This window comes from Triticum urartu, chromosome 5, assembly GCF_003073215.2.
Source record: "Triticum urartu cultivar G1812 chromosome 5, Tu2.1, whole genome shotgun sequence".
NCBI classification, from domain to species: Eukaryota; Viridiplantae; Streptophyta; class Magnoliopsida; order Poales; family Poaceae; genus Triticum; species Triticum urartu.
In genome coordinates, this window is record NC_053026.1 from 152445749 (window position 1) to 152462405 (window position 16657).

General features: G+C 41.7%; 1 protein-coding gene across 4 annotated transcripts; it reads right to left on the bottom strand.

Annotated features, from left to right (window-relative positions):
* Positions 1-544: 544 nt before the first annotated feature.
* On the bottom strand, positions 545-15715 carry LOC125508239 (CCR4-NOT transcription complex subunit 11-like). 4 transcript variants are annotated; one of them, XR_007283283.1, is made up of 14 exons: positions 15400-15715; positions 13775-13879; positions 12124-12210; positions 11917-11970; positions 11654-11799; positions 11399-11546; positions 11184-11321; positions 10859-10930; positions 10708-10781; positions 10465-10606; positions 3542-3620; positions 1250-1358; positions 980-1039; positions 545-883 (listed from the first exon to the last, which is right to left on the bottom strand). XR_007283283.1 is itself a non-coding variant. In XM_048672868.1 (13 exons), exons 1-12 carry the CDS (start codon positions 15568-15570, stop codon positions 1261-1263), a joined length of 1314 nt encoding a protein of 437 aa, XP_048528825.1. In that variant the 5' UTR covers positions 15571-15715; the 3' UTR covers positions 545-978; positions 1250-1260. The 4 variants fall into 4 exon arrangements, 3 of the variants coding, with proteins under 3 accessions (XP_048528825.1, XP_048528824.1, XP_048528826.1); XM_048672868.1 differs by lacking the exon at positions 980-1039 and having other exon boundaries at positions 545-978; XM_048672867.1 differs by lacking the exon at positions 980-1039 and having other exon boundaries at positions 15400-15714.
* Positions 15716-16657: the final 942 nt, after the last annotated feature.

Here is a 16657-nt window from a genome sequence, read left to right on the forward strand (position 1 = left end):
CTGAGTGTTCTTCTTAAGTCTTGTGTTCATCTTTTTCCACCTCCAAGTTGTGAAAGAATGGGAACCTAAGGGATTGGCCGTACATCACCTAGTCTAGCGAGGAGACATTTCGGTTTTCATCCAGTTTTCCTCGATATAAGTAGCCTATTTTCGATTCTTTTTTTTTGGCACTCACTTTTATGCAATGCATTCCTCATTTCAAATGTTCTTGTAATATCCTTTTGTAACCAATGTAATCAATGGATCATGTCCTTTTGTAATCAATGCAATTAATGGATTTGGCAGCTGTCCTGCCCACATTCAAAAATGTAAAATGACAACCCACTCGGAACAAGCCAAGCTTTATATGTCAAGCCTGTAGATCTTAGCAGGTCTTTGATTCCAGAGAACACATTTAAGACATAGTTTTTAGACCATATAGAACATTCCTGATAACAATCACCCCTTTAATTATTTTAGAGCATAGTTGGAATTAACATTGTTCCCCAAAGGAAGACATTATAACAAGCTAATGAATTAAGGACAGATCGACACAGTATCCTGGTTGAACCAAATAAAACAGACTACAATAAACAGATCAGGTATTGTTCCGATTACATGGATACAAAAGAATAGACCAAAACATGCATCTATTATCCGTCAACATACGACGCAAGTGTACAAACAGAACTAAATGTAGACCAACCACAAATAGTGTACCATCTGGATTTGCTATTGGCGACCCTTTTTATCCACTCTTACAAGGGTGTGCATTGTCGTGGCGAGGGTGCCACGGATTTTGCAAGAATTGACACACATCATCTGATCTTGAACACCCACAGTGGCCAGACAACTACGATGAACCAGAAACTCCAAACGTTTGATAATGACACCACCAGCTTATCTGATAGTTGGAATTGAGGAAAAACAGAGTATTTATCACTTGATATTGCCACAGCTCATGAAGTTCCAAAGGACAGAATCATGGAAACTTGGATACTGAACATGATATTACGAAGTCAGCTGAGACTACGAGAATCAAGATGTACTCCCTCCGTTCCTAAATATAAGTCTTTTTAGACATTTCAAATGGAATACAACATACAGATGTATGTAGACATATTTTAGAGTGTAGATTTACTCATTTTGCTCCGTATGTAGTCATTTGTTGGAATCTCTAGAAAGACTTATATTTGGGAACGGAGGGAGTACAAAATTATGAAAAGGACAACAGGACAGTGATATATAGAAATGGGAAATAACAACGTACAACTTGTTTCTTCACTCCAAAGATTTGAGCAGACGGAATAAGCCAGCCGCTTCCCTTATTCGTGAGAACTCTATGCAGAATGCCTGTACCTCAATGAAAAGATCTTGAACTGCATGTAGAAAACCATGCACAACCATAACTAACGTCTCATGGCATTTAAAAATCATGAACTGCAACCACTTCAGCTGGTGACTTCAACTAGCACTAGCTGGCCCAAAACTAATTATTTAAATACAGTTTATGCTTCTTTCACTAAGAGGGCATCTGCGATTCCCAGAAAATAGGTCAGCTCTTGTCAGAAACAGGGAAAATTTCTACGAATCAAAGAGGCCGTAAATGCAGAACAAAGAAAATATTATTTCATGTAAAAAATGAATACGAGATTTATCTAACCATTCCAAAAGTAACTCAGCTTTACCTAACCATGCAAACAATTAGCACATGGTTTTACAGATCTACCCAGTATCAACAACATTTCTAGCCACTATGATTTTTCGTGCTCGGAGGCACAATATGGAACTTGATATCCACTTCATCCAAATGGTTTTTAATCAAACTCTAATGGTAATTGGCCAAAATCAGGTAACCACTAGCTGAAAAAACACTCTATTATGCACGATGATAAGAATGGAAAATCAATTTGATCAAATCAGTAAAAAAACATTTAGAGAAAATGATAAAGCATTTTAGTACAACATGCAACAACAACAAAGCCTTTAGTCCCAAACAAGTTGGGGTAGGCTAGAGCTGAAACCCATAAGATCTTGAAAGCAACTCATGGTTCTCGCACGTGGATAGCTAACTTCCACACCCCTTTCCATGGCTAGTTCTTTGGTGATATTCCAGTCCTTCAGATATCTCTTTACGGACTCCTCCCTTGTCAAGTTTGGTCTACCCCAACCTCTCTTGAGATTATCAGCCTGCTTTAGCCGTCCGCTATGCCCTGGATCTTTTGGGGGCCTAAGCTGAATATGCCCAAACCATCACACACGATGTTGGACAAGTTTCTCTTCAATCAGTGTTACCCCAACTCTATACCGTATATCATCATTACAGGCCCGATCCTTTCTTGTGTGGCCATACATCCATCTCCACATGCGCATCTCCATTACACCTAACTGTTGAACATGTCGACTTTTAGTCGGCCAACACTCAGCGCCATACAATATTGCGAATCGCCGTCCAACCTGCCTTTTAGCTTTTATGGCACTCTCGTCACGAGAACGCCAGAAGCTTTGGCGCCACTTCATCCATCCGGCTTTGATTCAATGGCTCACGTTTTCATTGATATCACTATCCTTCTGCAGCATTGACCACAAATATCGAAAGGTGTCCTTCTGAGGTACCACCTGCCCATCAAGGCTAACCTCCCCCTCATAAGTAGTACTAAAACCGCACCTCATGTACTCAGTTTTAGTTCTACTAAGCCGAAAACCTTTTGATTCCAAGGTTTGTCTCCATAGCTCTAACTTTCTATCAACCCCTATCCGACTATCCGACTATCATCGACTAGCACCACATCATTGCAAAGAGCATACACCATGAGATATATCCGTGTATATCCCTTGTGACCTCATCCATCACCAAAGCGAAAAGTTAAGGGCTCAAAGCTGCTGTTCGAACACTTGTCACAACATTATTGTACATGTCCTTGATGAAGGTAATGTACATTGTTGGGTCTTTGTGTTTTTCTCCAAGGCCCACCACATGACATTTCGTGGTATCTTATCGTAGGCCTTCTCCAAGTCAATGAACACCATATGCAAGTCCTTCTTTTGCTCCTTGTATCTCTCCATAAGTTGTAGTACCAAGAAAATGGCTTCCATGGTCGACCACCAAGGCATGAAACCAAACTGAATTTTTGTCACGCTTGTCATTCTTCTTAAGCGATGCTAATGACTCCCATTGCATGGGTTCTAAATTCCATAAGGTGCTCTATCTTAGATATTTTATAACTAAATGCAAAACCGGCAAGTAGCTAAAGAAAATGTGCATTTCAACATACTGTACGAGTACAGGAATAAGGCTAAATAAACAAACATCAATTACCTACAAAGATGTGCAGTGCAAGAAAGAATGTCAGATAGAACTGTGGAAGCATAGCTGTGCAATGATCATTTATATTAAGTAAAAGTAGAGGTGGGGCAGCAGGGGTACAGTTCTGTTATCATACTCTTGAATCATTATGGATCAAGAAGGCAAAATTAAATAGTTAATAATCAATGAGAACTCAATAATATAAATGACAGTGTATAGATTAAAATCTCTGTAAAGCACACAGAACATGCTCACCGTTAATAATCTGATTTCGGATGAGGCTCTGGAGGAAAACACAAACCAATCTCACCAGTCTGTTCTGCATGTACTTATCCTGCAAGGGAAAATGATTATATGTAACGAATTTGGCGATATTTGAATCTTTACCAAGTGACATGACCATTACAAAATCATTAGCCTCTAAGCGAACAAAGATTTTCTTATGAGTAGACAATGTTTAATAAGTACACAAATTATTCATCAGTGATGCAAAAAGTAGAATAAGAGCTGCCATACACATGGGTTAGCAAAAATAGCTGTCAATTATGCAAGCATTTAACTCACAAAACAAGACAGTGGCTTATTCAGTTATTCACATGGGCAAAATAACCTGAACTACTCTCTGTGTACCACAGTAACTAACCACATCCCAATATGTGCATAGACAAGGAATCATTAAATATATTAACTTACATAACACAACAGCCTAGCCACTTTCGAAGCATTCAAGTAAGCGCAAAGACAGAAAATATAGCAATAACCTCTCCTTTGATTTTCTTTTTCCATGGAAAACAAATTTCAAACGGTTCAAAGAGAATGTCCTGAGGCCGATGACAGTAATAGTGAAATAGAGGGAGTGACTGAATAAAAGCTAATCAACATGCCAAGGTTTGATATCCCCATGGGAAAATGCAAATAAGGTTAAATTGTGTAACTATAGGCTCGAATCTTTACCTAATAATAAAGGAAAGAAGATTTCATAGTTCTCAATACGTTGATTTCTTGATATATTTTTACTATTCAAGGTGGTACTATCTGTTTCGCTGCGTTCGATTTTCCTTTTCCTATATGTGGCTGATTCGCTCAGTTGGGCCTCGGGTCGGCCTGTATCCATGCTCAAAATCGAGTCCGTTGTAGATTGATTGTACATCGAATCGAATAATCCCACCTTGCTTCAATGAATCGAATCTCACCGATTCAAATACGTCCCAGGTTATCCCTTGCATCAACCAGCCTCCTCAAGAATCAAGAAAAACACATGAGAACAGTGGAGAGGCCGATAAGAAGCACAGGCAAAGGCTGGACTGTGGTCTGCTCGAGAAGAGATTGGGGGGGGGGGGGGGGGGGGGGGGGGGGGGGGTCGAACGCCACGGCGGGGCCAGAAGAGGAAGGCGCACGGGAGACAAGGCAGCGTCGAAGGTGGTCAGTGGAGGGTACAGGGGCTCAAAGTTGTGGCGCAGGTTGCCGACGCCACGGCTACAGGAGGCGAAGCCGGCGCTCGGGACGACCGGCCAGGGGAGGTGCTGGCACGGTGAAGGGCTAGAAGGCCGACGCTGCGGCTACAGGAGGCGACGCAGTCGCTCGGGAGGCCGGCCTAAGGTTGTGGAGGGTGTGCTAGCAGGGTAAAGAGCTTGCCAGCAAAGCTAAGGAGGTGTGAGGCGCATGATCTCTGCGTGGCTGTGCAGTGCGTGTGTAGCGGCGCGTGAGGGAAGAGACGAGGGAGGGAGTGAGGATCGGGCTTTTTTTTTAGGAAGTGGGGATCAGGCTATTTTTAGAGTGGGAGCTAGCTCGGCCTGGTGGGCCCGTTCCCGAAGGCTTAGGGAGAGAGAAAAGATTTGGTGCCGGCCCAGTCAAACAGAAAAAACAGTTTCCATATTTAAAAAAACAGAAAACAAAAGAAAAAACAGAAAATGGAAAAAGGAAAAAGTAGGGTCCACAAATTACAAAAACATCCATAACTTTATTATAAATTACAACACAGATGTTTGGAAGGTTTGAGTTTAATTCAAATTGGCAACATGACAAGTAATACAAAAACCAACTCACACAAACATCCATAACTTTATTACAAATAGGTATGGGCTGTTATGACATTGAAGGGGAGGAGGCCGTATATATGCACGTGTAAGATATATATTTTCTATGCAAAGCTTTTTTCTACTCCGTGTGTGCCTGATCAGAGTTAATTGCATCTGATGGTGGTTTCTTTGTGTGGTGACATGAGTCACATGACCAAACACGGCAGTTAAGAATGCGCAGGGAGGCAACTTGGGGGCTTGGGGCGGATCGCACGCAACTGACTGGTCGGCCTTCATGCGGCCACGATAAATAGATGTATAAACTCTAAATTTGTGAGGTCTGCTTGATATTATGCATTTAAAGTTAGTGAGAATTATATGTGCAAGCAAAACCCTATGTGCACATGAAAAAGGAACATTTAGCTTCTCGGTTTCGCCAGGTGTGAAATAATCAATCCGCTATTTTTCCATTCATTGATCGAGGGCATTTAAGAGTTTTGTTACGTCATCGTACACCAGAGAAGGCCCATGAGTTATTCAATCTACTTTTCCTTTCAATTGAGGAGATTTAAAGGTATGAAGTTTCTGAATATTGTAGGAAACATAAACCATTTTTTAAATCCTGAAGAGTTTTTTGAAAATGATGTACACTTTCAGAAAAACACAAACAAAATTTGAAACAGGAACATCTTTTAAAATTCACAAACATTTTTTGGAAACACCAAATTTTTCATAAAAAATAGCACGTGCCAGCATAGTCTTTTATTGGCACATGCAAGTTACCTCCGGCAATAATTTGTGGAGTCCCTCGTTCTGCTCATGATTCTCGAGACAACTTCCTTATTCTCACACAACCTCCTTATTTCCAGAAACCCTTAGAGACATATAAAAACTGGTGTGATTTAGTATAAAATTCCAAGATGGGACTGTTCCTATCATAATTGCAAGCTAGCTGAGTTGGTTTTATCTGTCAGCACAATAGGGAAGGTTCATAGTTCAATCCCCTCGCGCCCTTTATTTTTTTTCTGCTCGTCCATCCGAAAGAAAAAGAAATACATGGTAGGTCCAGTTTGGCCCACACCAGGGATAACCAAAAAAATTGGGGAACTACGTGTAGAATGGACGGAACAAATTCTATACGTATATTTTTTTTCTTTTCTTAGGGCAGCTGCGTGGGAGCTACTATATGACGCTAGTTGCGTCAAATAGCGCGTGGGATGCACAACAGTTCGCTTCTGGGCCAGCCCACTGGCAGGCACCAAAATAACCTGTGTTTGCAAGGCATGAGTAATAATCCAGAAAAATGACGTGTTGAACGATTGAACACATGACCTTAAACAGTGGCGGCGCCACGGTAGGGGCGACTATGGTCGGCCGCCCCGGGTAGCCGAAATCCCGTATATGAATAATACGATTCGTTTTGTACTCCACGGTCACGCACAAGCCCAGTAGCAGTCCACATCCCCAATCTGCTAGCCCGGCCACACCCCAATTCTCAAATCGAGCCACGCAGCCAGGGACTAGCGAGACTAACCTAGCCGCCACAGAGCTCCGCCTCGGCGGCGGCCCGGCCGCCGGCCACCTGGTCCAGAGCCAATCCATTTCCTTATGTTGTTGACCTTCAATTTCTGTAGGTAGTCCAACTCCAAGCGCAATCAGACAATCAGCAAGTAGTCCAACTCCAATACTTGTTCCAAGACATACTCTATATTGATATCCAACTTGTTCACCAAACAACAACCGCCGTCAATGAAGAGTACTGTAGATCGGAGTGATCCAACCTGAAAACACACGAACATAGATAAACACGAACAAATCCGAGCAAATCCACCAAAGATAGATCCGCCAGAGACACGCCTCCACACGCCCACCGACGATGCTAGATGCACCACCGGAATGAGGGCTAGGCAGGGAGGACCTTATTCCATCTTCAGCCAGCCGCCGCCGTCCCGCCTTCCAAGCAGGACACAAACCCCTAATAAATCTCGAAGACACATCTAAAAACGGAACCCTCTCACGGGTAAAGGTGGGATCCACGACACCCTCATGGCCCTAAGACCATTGGAAACAAGGCGGAACGGCGACAGCGCCGGCGGGAGGCAGAGATCCCTAATTTTTTGGGAGGAGGCGGCCACAAGGTAGGATTCCCGAAGGTGCTCTCATGTTAGTAGTTCTCTATGACATTCATGTTAGATTTTGTGATTTTTGGTGGAATATCGCCTAGTTGTCAAGAATCTCAAACTGTTCTTAATCATTGGTTATGTTAATTTTTGAGTGCATCTAGCTTCATATTTGAATTTTATGAGTTTTGGCTCAGCGGACTTGCGTTTGTCAATCAAATAATTTGTACCTCAAATGTTCCGCCCCGGCTAAGTTCAATTCCTGGATCCGCCACTGACCTTAAAGACCCGACCATGTGCCGCTAGCCACGGCAACAAACGCCTACTGCTAACCAATGGCCAGCACGAATATTTAATAACACAGTGCAATGTCGGATTTAAAATATTTTTTGAACTTTTAAAAAATATGAATTGCTAAATATTCTTGGAAATGTGAACATTTTTTGAAATTACGAACAATGTTTTTAATATCCTGTCCATTTGGAAAGAAAAACATGAACAAAATTTGAAAAACATCGATTTCTGAAGACATGAACCTTTTATCAAAACCCAAATATTTTTTTAATTTGTGACCAACTTTTGAAAGTGGAACATGTTTTGAACATTCCGAACAATTTTATAAATTGTGTTTCTAAACGCGGACATTATTTTGAATCTGTGAACATTTTACTAAAACAATAATATATTTCAAATTTCGATTATTTTTTAAAATACAAGTTTTTAAAATCCCAAACAATTTGGTAATATTTATGAATCTGAAAAAAATGGAACGAGAAAATAAATTAATTTTCCAAACATTTTATAAAAGGGGAAGACAATATTGTAATTCAAACATTTTTCGAAAATTTGACAAAAATTCAAATTCTGAACTTTTTTGAAAATTTTGAATTACAAAATAAGGTAAAAATTAAATTAAATTTGGACGGGAAAACAAAACGGGCCGGCCCAGTCTTGGAAACCTGGGCGAACTCCGACTATCTACCGCACAGGGCGAGAAATAGGCCTTTTGCGGCTACATGGGCAGGCAAATAAGTGGGCTGGCTTCCGCTGGGCCACAGCATGTGAGGGCCAAGACGAAATTCTCGATTGCTAAAAAAACAGACGGACGCACAAAAATTTAGTACCACCTCGGATAGAAAAATAAATTTCGACGGTGAACGGATGAAAAAACTGGAGAAACGCACCTTGCTTTATTAGTAAAAAAAAGGTATAGATATAGATTAGATTAGAAGAACAGTGAAGAGATGGACAGCACGCCGACGAGTTAGTTGATTGACTTGTCAGGAGTTAGTGAGAAAATACTAGAAGATTATGTATTTATTTCATACAGTACTAGGTATAATAGGCCAGTAATTTCCCCATGCATGCGTTTTAGTCTATGAAGCAGATTTTTTTTTACATAATCACATTGTTTTGCTGCTTTCATGATTGATTTTCGTACATGTAAACAACCATGTAGTTATTTACTGTTAAGAGTTCATGCACAAGCAAAAGGTTTCACTTAGATTCATCATATTCTCTTAGTTGTTGCCTCCATTATTTACTGTTGGGAAGCCTGAATTTAGTGTTCAAGGAAAAGGCAATGTACATATGTTTTTGGATAAACATATGACTACAAGTCAGAAGTTGTTTAACAGAAGATTTCATTTGCATCAAGCAAACAAACTTCAAATGTGCATGTCACTTACTTCTGGATACCCGTAACTGAATCCTCCCCCCACTTAGATTCATCATATTCTCTTAGTTGTTGCCTCCATTATTTACTGTTGGGAAGCCTGAATTTAGTGTTCAAGGAAAAGGCAATGTACATATGTTTTTGGATAGGGTTTTTATCATTTATGCCACTAGTTGTGTCCCACTACTCAGTTTTGCCATTAGAAGTTACAACTGCTCAAAAATGCCATCAATCCATGAGATGCTTGCTCAAAAATGCCATTAGATATCTCAAAAATGCCAACGTTATGTTAGATGTTTGCTCAAAAATGCCATTAGACATTGTTATTTTTACGTCAAACCCGTTGACCATGTTCTATGACAAAAATAAGCCTAGACCCACATGTCAGTTCTCTCTATCTCACAATGATATGTGTGGCCCCACTTGTCAGGAGTAACCAAACGAATAATTTTATAGGAAAATAAGAACGCTGTTGTGATCAAGTGGGCCCCATACTTTATTGTAGTGAGATAGAGGGAGAGCTGGCATGTTGGTTTATAGGTATTTATGTCATTATGACATGGCAAAAGAGATTTGAGATCACAATAATGGTGTTTAGTGGCATTTTTGAGCATGTGTCCAATGAAGCGATGGCATTTTTGAGCAGTTGAAATTTCTAGTGGCAAAACTGAGTAGTGGGACACAACCGGTGGCATAACTGATAAAAACCCTTTTGGATAAACATATGACTACAAGTCAGAAGTTGTTATAAACATGCAACAGAAGATTTCATTTGCATCAAGCAAACAAACTTCAAATGTGCATGTCACTTACTTTTGGATACCCGTAACTGAATCCCATCCCCCCCCCCCCCACACACACACACACTATAGTTGACCTCTTATGTGCTTGCATCAGTTTTTAGAATGTGATGCAAGGTGGACATCACTGCCACCGTCTACGAGGACAGAAAGGAATATAAGCGGAAATACATGTGGGGTATTGTGTTGAAATAAAGGACCGAGACAAATGTGTATTGGGGAGGAGGGATGGGCTGTGATATGTTTTCTTCTCCTGTTGCAACGCACAGGAAACTTCAAATGTGCATGTCACTTATTACTGAATTTCCACCACAATAGTTGACCACTTATGTTCTTGCAACAGATTTTTTATAAGGACGGAGACAAGTGTGTATTGGCAAGGATGGATGGGCTGTGATTTGTTTTCTTCTTCCGTTGCAACGCGCAGGCATTTTTTGCTAGTAAGTATTAACACAATATCATGTAACCATCAATTTGAATGAGTTATTCTGCAAATATACGTCATCGCTCCGATTAATTATGTCATCAATTTCTAATTGAATGAATTGGAAGAAGAAGAACAAACCTTAATGTTTTGACAAGATTGAATACAATTTGAGATGTATTCGTGGACAAATCCTGTCGGGAGTTCAACCGCAGTAGTAAGTCTGTTTACAACTTCCATCGAATGCAGGCTCATCTCCATGTGCACAAGAACATCAAAATAACTAAAAGGAGGAGGATCAGTACTAAGATAGAGGAAGCTGGCGCAGAGGCCATCACAATTTCACGATAACAGAACATGCCTGAGAAAAGAAACAGACATTACCCTGCAATGTCAGGAGAGTTCATAAGCTTCGAAAGAAGCTCTACAGCAATGAGTGGATTATGCTCAACAAGGTCCTGAAACCATAGAAAAATATGTCAGACGAAATACATGAAAAGTGTGAGGAGATCAATATTGTCAAGAGTATACATACTGGAAGTTTCTGTGGAGTCATCCCACAGTGATAGACTAGCTTAGAGTCCTTCACCAATTCTATAACAACTTGCTGTGAAAAGCTGCGAATAAATTAGGCTTGTACCATATGAAAATATGTTGCACACAAATGAATGTGTTTGCACGAGAAAAAAGGGTGCTGAAAGACATGGTGCCATAGCATTATCCAGCATCAGACTGAATAACTTGAAGATTCAAGAGAACGCAAAGAATCTTTGGAAATACTACAGCTGCATAAATATTTATTGAAACACTCATTTCTCCCTAAATTGATATAGCAGAAATACTAGAATGGAGCAGCGAACCTCCTGTTGAGCAGGTACAAGTGGACCTTTTAAGGCTCTGGCAATCAAATCACGGATCGCAGCCCCACGACTCGTTTCAGCACACATGCTATAATCCCATAATAGCTCATGATTGTTGTCAGGATTCAGCCACTGTAGCTGTATTTTCAGAGCAAGTACAGTCATATTAACAATAGAACTGGTATGAGAATACAACTCTTGGCTGAATATGTTACCTCCCCGTCAAGTATATGAAGTCTTGGGGGGTTCGGCCGTATCCATTGGGGACCCAGTCTTCCCCATGATTTTTCTTGGAGTAAAGCAACAAGAGCAGAATCTCTATCATCGGAAGTAGACTTTTGTTTGCTTCCAGGCGCTGATATCCTAGAAAATGATGTGATTTTAAAAAGTAACAAGTTCATAAGGAAAAACCCAAGAAGAAATAACAACCAGCACATTCTAACTTTGTGGAGACAGCTGAGCATACATACTCTGATGAATTGGCACAACTCTGAGGTATATCTGGATCTGGTATAGCGCATCTAACAGTAGCGCTTCTGAAACTACTAACTTGAGGCTGAGGCTGTACAATACTCCTGCAGAATTGCTTCTCAAGCTGTTCCCGTGGCAATAAGGCCTAAATAAACAGATGACCCTGAGTTAAGAGGCCGTTAATATTGGAAATAATCTACATATAGTTTACATCAACTATATTCAATTAGTTCCTTTATTAAACAAAAGTTTAACGGTCTACCTGTGATGCAGCAACAGGCCCATTTACGTAATCTACAGCTGACTTTTGCAGCACCTGACAAAATAGAGCACCGCCGAACTTAGCATAGATAGACAAACTACACTTGTCGACAAGGATAAATCAAGAGATAACTATATCAAGGCCCCACTGGATATTTGATTATATCATAGGTATTTTACGGACAAGTCAAAGAGCAGAAGAAAAGACCTCATTGTTATTGTCTCCGCTGGCTGAAGTCAACAAAAGTTGGACAAATGCTTGTTCTGATTTATCTGATGATTCATCACAAGCTGCCTGTTGATAACAAATATCAAAACTTCAAGAATGATAAACAGCTAATCTAATGCCACCAAGCTGAAGGGTAATGGATATCAAAAGGTATTCAATTTGGCAGTTCTTCCATTGTTGCCATCACATTTTTTTTCAAAACAACGTTATATCCACTGGTCATAGAGGCAAAGAAGCAGCTGCTTCAAAACTATAAAATCATGCTGAACTATGCACTTGGACAGGTTGGTGTCAACTCATGAAGAGTAGTGCAACCACAATTCACTCGTTCGAATAAGATTGCGCACAATCCCCATAAATTATCCAAATTAACTGTTCTAAAAGATCAGGACACTTCTACTTGCCATAATTCCGTAAACAGAAGAATCCCAAAAGAAGCCATTGATCTTACAGTGTAAGGCATTCAGACTAACAAGCTAAGCTAGACAGGGCGAAATTATATGTTGTGGCCCAAGAAGAGATCAGCAAGAGCTCAAACTATTCTCAGTGTTGGATAAGAGACTTTGATCTGATGTTCAAAATATCAACTTCTGGAGTTCAAATTCAAAACTCAAAAGAACGGCCATAAAATCCAATGGAGAAGCTAGAAGCAACATCAAAGTTTATATTTTGGGCTACAGTACTAACATGAGGACTGAAATGTAAGGATTCAAGGGTCCTTATGTTAGAAGCTAAAGCCAGATATTGAGTAAAGGGAACCTGGCAATATTATAGAAGGCGGAAGACAAAGTGCAAACTATAAGACTAATTTCAAGGAAGGAATCCAAAGTCAAAATGGATTCAATAACAAACAATCCTCCAATTCACGCAATCATTTCCCTGAAGGCAACACATGAAATTGCAAATGAAACTTGGTTGCCAGATCAGAAACTATAACAGACAATAATACATCAATGTGTTATGCTAGCGTAAAATATCCCTTAACTATAAGCATAAAATTAGGCGCTCACTTAAGCACGCCTGGGCGCTGCGCGGAGGCAAAATGCCTCACTTTGGCTCTGGGCGGTAGAATAGGTGGCCGGTGAGGTGCTTTGGTGGTGATGGCATTGGGTAAGGAGAGGCAACGGCGGGGGAGATGTGACCGGAAGACTGATGCGTGTCTGGAAGGCAGCAGGCGAAAGAAAGAGATAGAGGAGAGCAAATGGACAGCTCAGATTAGAGCATGTAGACGGTTCAGATTGGGTTGGCATGATAGGGTTCCATAGTGGACTTCAATGGGTCAATGCTGTAGAGCTGAAAGATGCTCCGAAAAATAAATGTGTGCCATATCCGTACAAAAATGCACCCAGCCGCCCCTGCTATCATGTCCGCACAAACGCCGGCACCGCGTCGAGCTAGGCGCTAGGCAGAGGCAAAATGCTCGCCTAACGTCTTGCACTCAATTTTTCTTTGACTATACGACAATAAACTATCAAAAACTTTATGATTCGTGCCCTAGCAATCATAAACATATCAAAGAACCTTTGCAAGTTCACATATTTATGTTTTATGTATGTTGGAGGGGGGAAATGGAAGTTTGTCCATAATGATCTAAATCACACATAATTGGAAAACAAGGTTTTGAACTTACATTTAACAGCAGAGGAACATAGGGATTTACTGGCTGTGAGGAATAGCTCTGATGAAGAATTGCAAATGCGATTAGACGACCGGTTGCATGAAGCATTTTCTTGTCCTAGTAAAATAGATAAAATAACACATCAAACTTCAAACTCCATTTGTTCTGTGAAACAAAGGAGGTAAACAGACATCTCCATATTAATTACTATTACGAACAAGATACATTAGTAACAAATTCTTCAAAAATTTCAAACAGACATTACAAAGTCTGTGAGTCACTATATGTAGCAGCATCCAGCTTAGGTGAAACACCTTGATGGTTGCAATGTTTTAGAGGCCTACAGGTGCTATGGAACCACTGTTCAGGATATCAGTAACTGGTACCATATCAGTCAGGGGCTGATAAGGGATTAATCAGCGAATCGACCATTTAACTGAATATATCGGTAACCCATTTATTGGTAGGTTAACTCGGGTCATATCTATATATTTGAGGCTACATAGCAACATGCAATGTACTGAATGTCTAAATATGCAATCATAGGCTACATAGCAACACGGAAGAGTGTTACCTTGATGTTCTGATGATGTCTAGAATTCTAGATATACATATAAGAGCAGCAGCAACAACAACAACACAGCAGTAGTAATTGTACATCACTATCTAACATCAAACGAGAGCAGCACAACAACAATACTTCTTGTACATTATTGACAAAGGAGAGTAGTTTTGGGCCAAAATATGTGCCCAGTTAATCGCTCCAACGATAATTCAGTCTGACAACATATAAATCAACTTATCAGACCGATTAACTGGGCCTCCCAGTTAATGGGCCGAATAGGCCTTTTCTCGTATCGGAGGGGGGGGGGCGATATTTGTAACAACGTATGGAACGATTCAGGTCACAGACTTTTTAGATTTTTACGTGGGCAACTTGTTGGGAATTATTTTTTATGATCCATTAGTGCGCTTGAAGAAAAAAATTAATACATAAGATGGTAATGAACTGTTTTAGCCTCTTATTTTTCCTTTTCACTACAAGAAACGTTTGCAAATCTTATGGCATCCTGAGAAGGATACCTAAGCAAACAAATCAGACACAGCACACTGATCACCAAGTATTTGCTTGATTCTACCATGAATACAAACCCCTGCCGTGCAATGTAATACAAAATCTCAGCGGTGCTATATCTTTAGAAGACACTGTACAGCTATAGCAGTAAACTCCAAATGGAATCTCAGACAGCTAGTAAACTTATTGCCATCTACAAATCCATTAAAATTCGATCCAACTTTGAAACAGGAGACATAGTGACCTCCGAGGCTGCAAATCTTCGCAGATCGTCAGTTAATCAAGCCCTTGTTCGTTCGAGGCCTAACCCAGTCAAGTGAAAGTGAAACTCTCAGCCACCCTGGGCACAGGAAAACGCACTAAATCTAATCACCCAGCACAAACGCTAAACAAACCAGACCAAACAAGTGCCGATCCATTCCATCGCAAAGGGGTCTCCGACCCAATCTGGCGAACGAAGCAAGCTAGCTCTCGCATCGCGGGGAGCTGGATGAGTCTCGCGGGAGCGTACGAGGGGGAAGAGGGCGGGTGCGCGCGGGGGGGGGGGAGGGTCGTGGCTTGCCTCTAGGAGGAAGCAGAGCGTACCGCCGACGCGGAGGCGGCGCTCGCGGGGGAAGCGCGCGAGGAAGTCGGCTACAACGTCGGCCAGCGGGCGCGCAGCGGATGCGAGCAGCGCCAGGAGGCCTGCCCGCTCCTCCGGACGCAGCGTCGGGACGGGGGCGTCCACCGACATGGCCGTCGCTGTGGCGATGGTCGGCGGCGAGATTTTTGTAGTTTCGGGTTTTCCCCTCTCGGGTGAGAGATTCGGGGACAGTGGGAGAGTAGGCGACTTGAGGATGTGGATCGGACGGGCTGTGAATATGGGTCTGTTTGGTTTGAGCCAGCGCCAGCCTTGCCAATCGTTGCCTTGCCAAAATATTGGCAGAGAAATCGATCGCCCATGGCTTGCCAAAATATTGGCTGAAAATTGAACTAGAGATCTTATGGAGGTGTGGGCGTGCCAATTATTTGGCTTGCAACCAAATGGATACCTAGAGCTGGTCAACTACCAATATTGATCCAAACAACCCCTATTGTTTTTGGAATTCAACCCGGTCATATATGAGATATAAAAGCTAGCATCATTCAACAAGCATTAATGTAACACCCCGGATGTAATTTTTTCCCAATTTGTACTCCAACTCTTGCCGTTTTCGGCGTTAAGTTATATTTATTTTTTCGGGTTCGGGCCCTTGTCTCCGTGTGTTGTTATCGTTGTTATGCATCTCATACCATGTCATCATATGCATTGCATTTGCATACGTGTTCATATCATGCATTCGAGCTTTTTCCCCGTTGTCCGTTTTGCATCCCGGCGCTTCGTTCTCCTCCGGTGGTCATTTCTAGCTTTCTTTCGTGTGTGGGGACTAAACATTTCCGGATTGGACCGAGACTTGCCAAGCGGCCTTGGTTTACTACCGGTAGACCGCCTGTCAAGTTTCGTATCATTTGGACTTCGTTTGATACTCCAACGGTTAACCGAGGGACCGAAAATGCCTCGTGTGTGTTGCAGCCCAACACCCCTCCAATTTGGCCCAAAACCCACCAAACTCTGCTCCATCATCTAGAGCGTTCGATCACGATTGCGTGGCCGAAAACCGCACCTCATTTGGACTCTCCTAACTCCCTCTATGCCTATTTAAACACCCCCCCCCCGATTTTCGGATCTCCTTCCTCCCCGAAACCCTAAAAATCGTTCCCGCGACACGCCGGACAAAAATCCTGCCGACGGACATGTCCGGACGCTCCGCCGCCGCCGCCCCGGGCCAATAGGCGCCCGC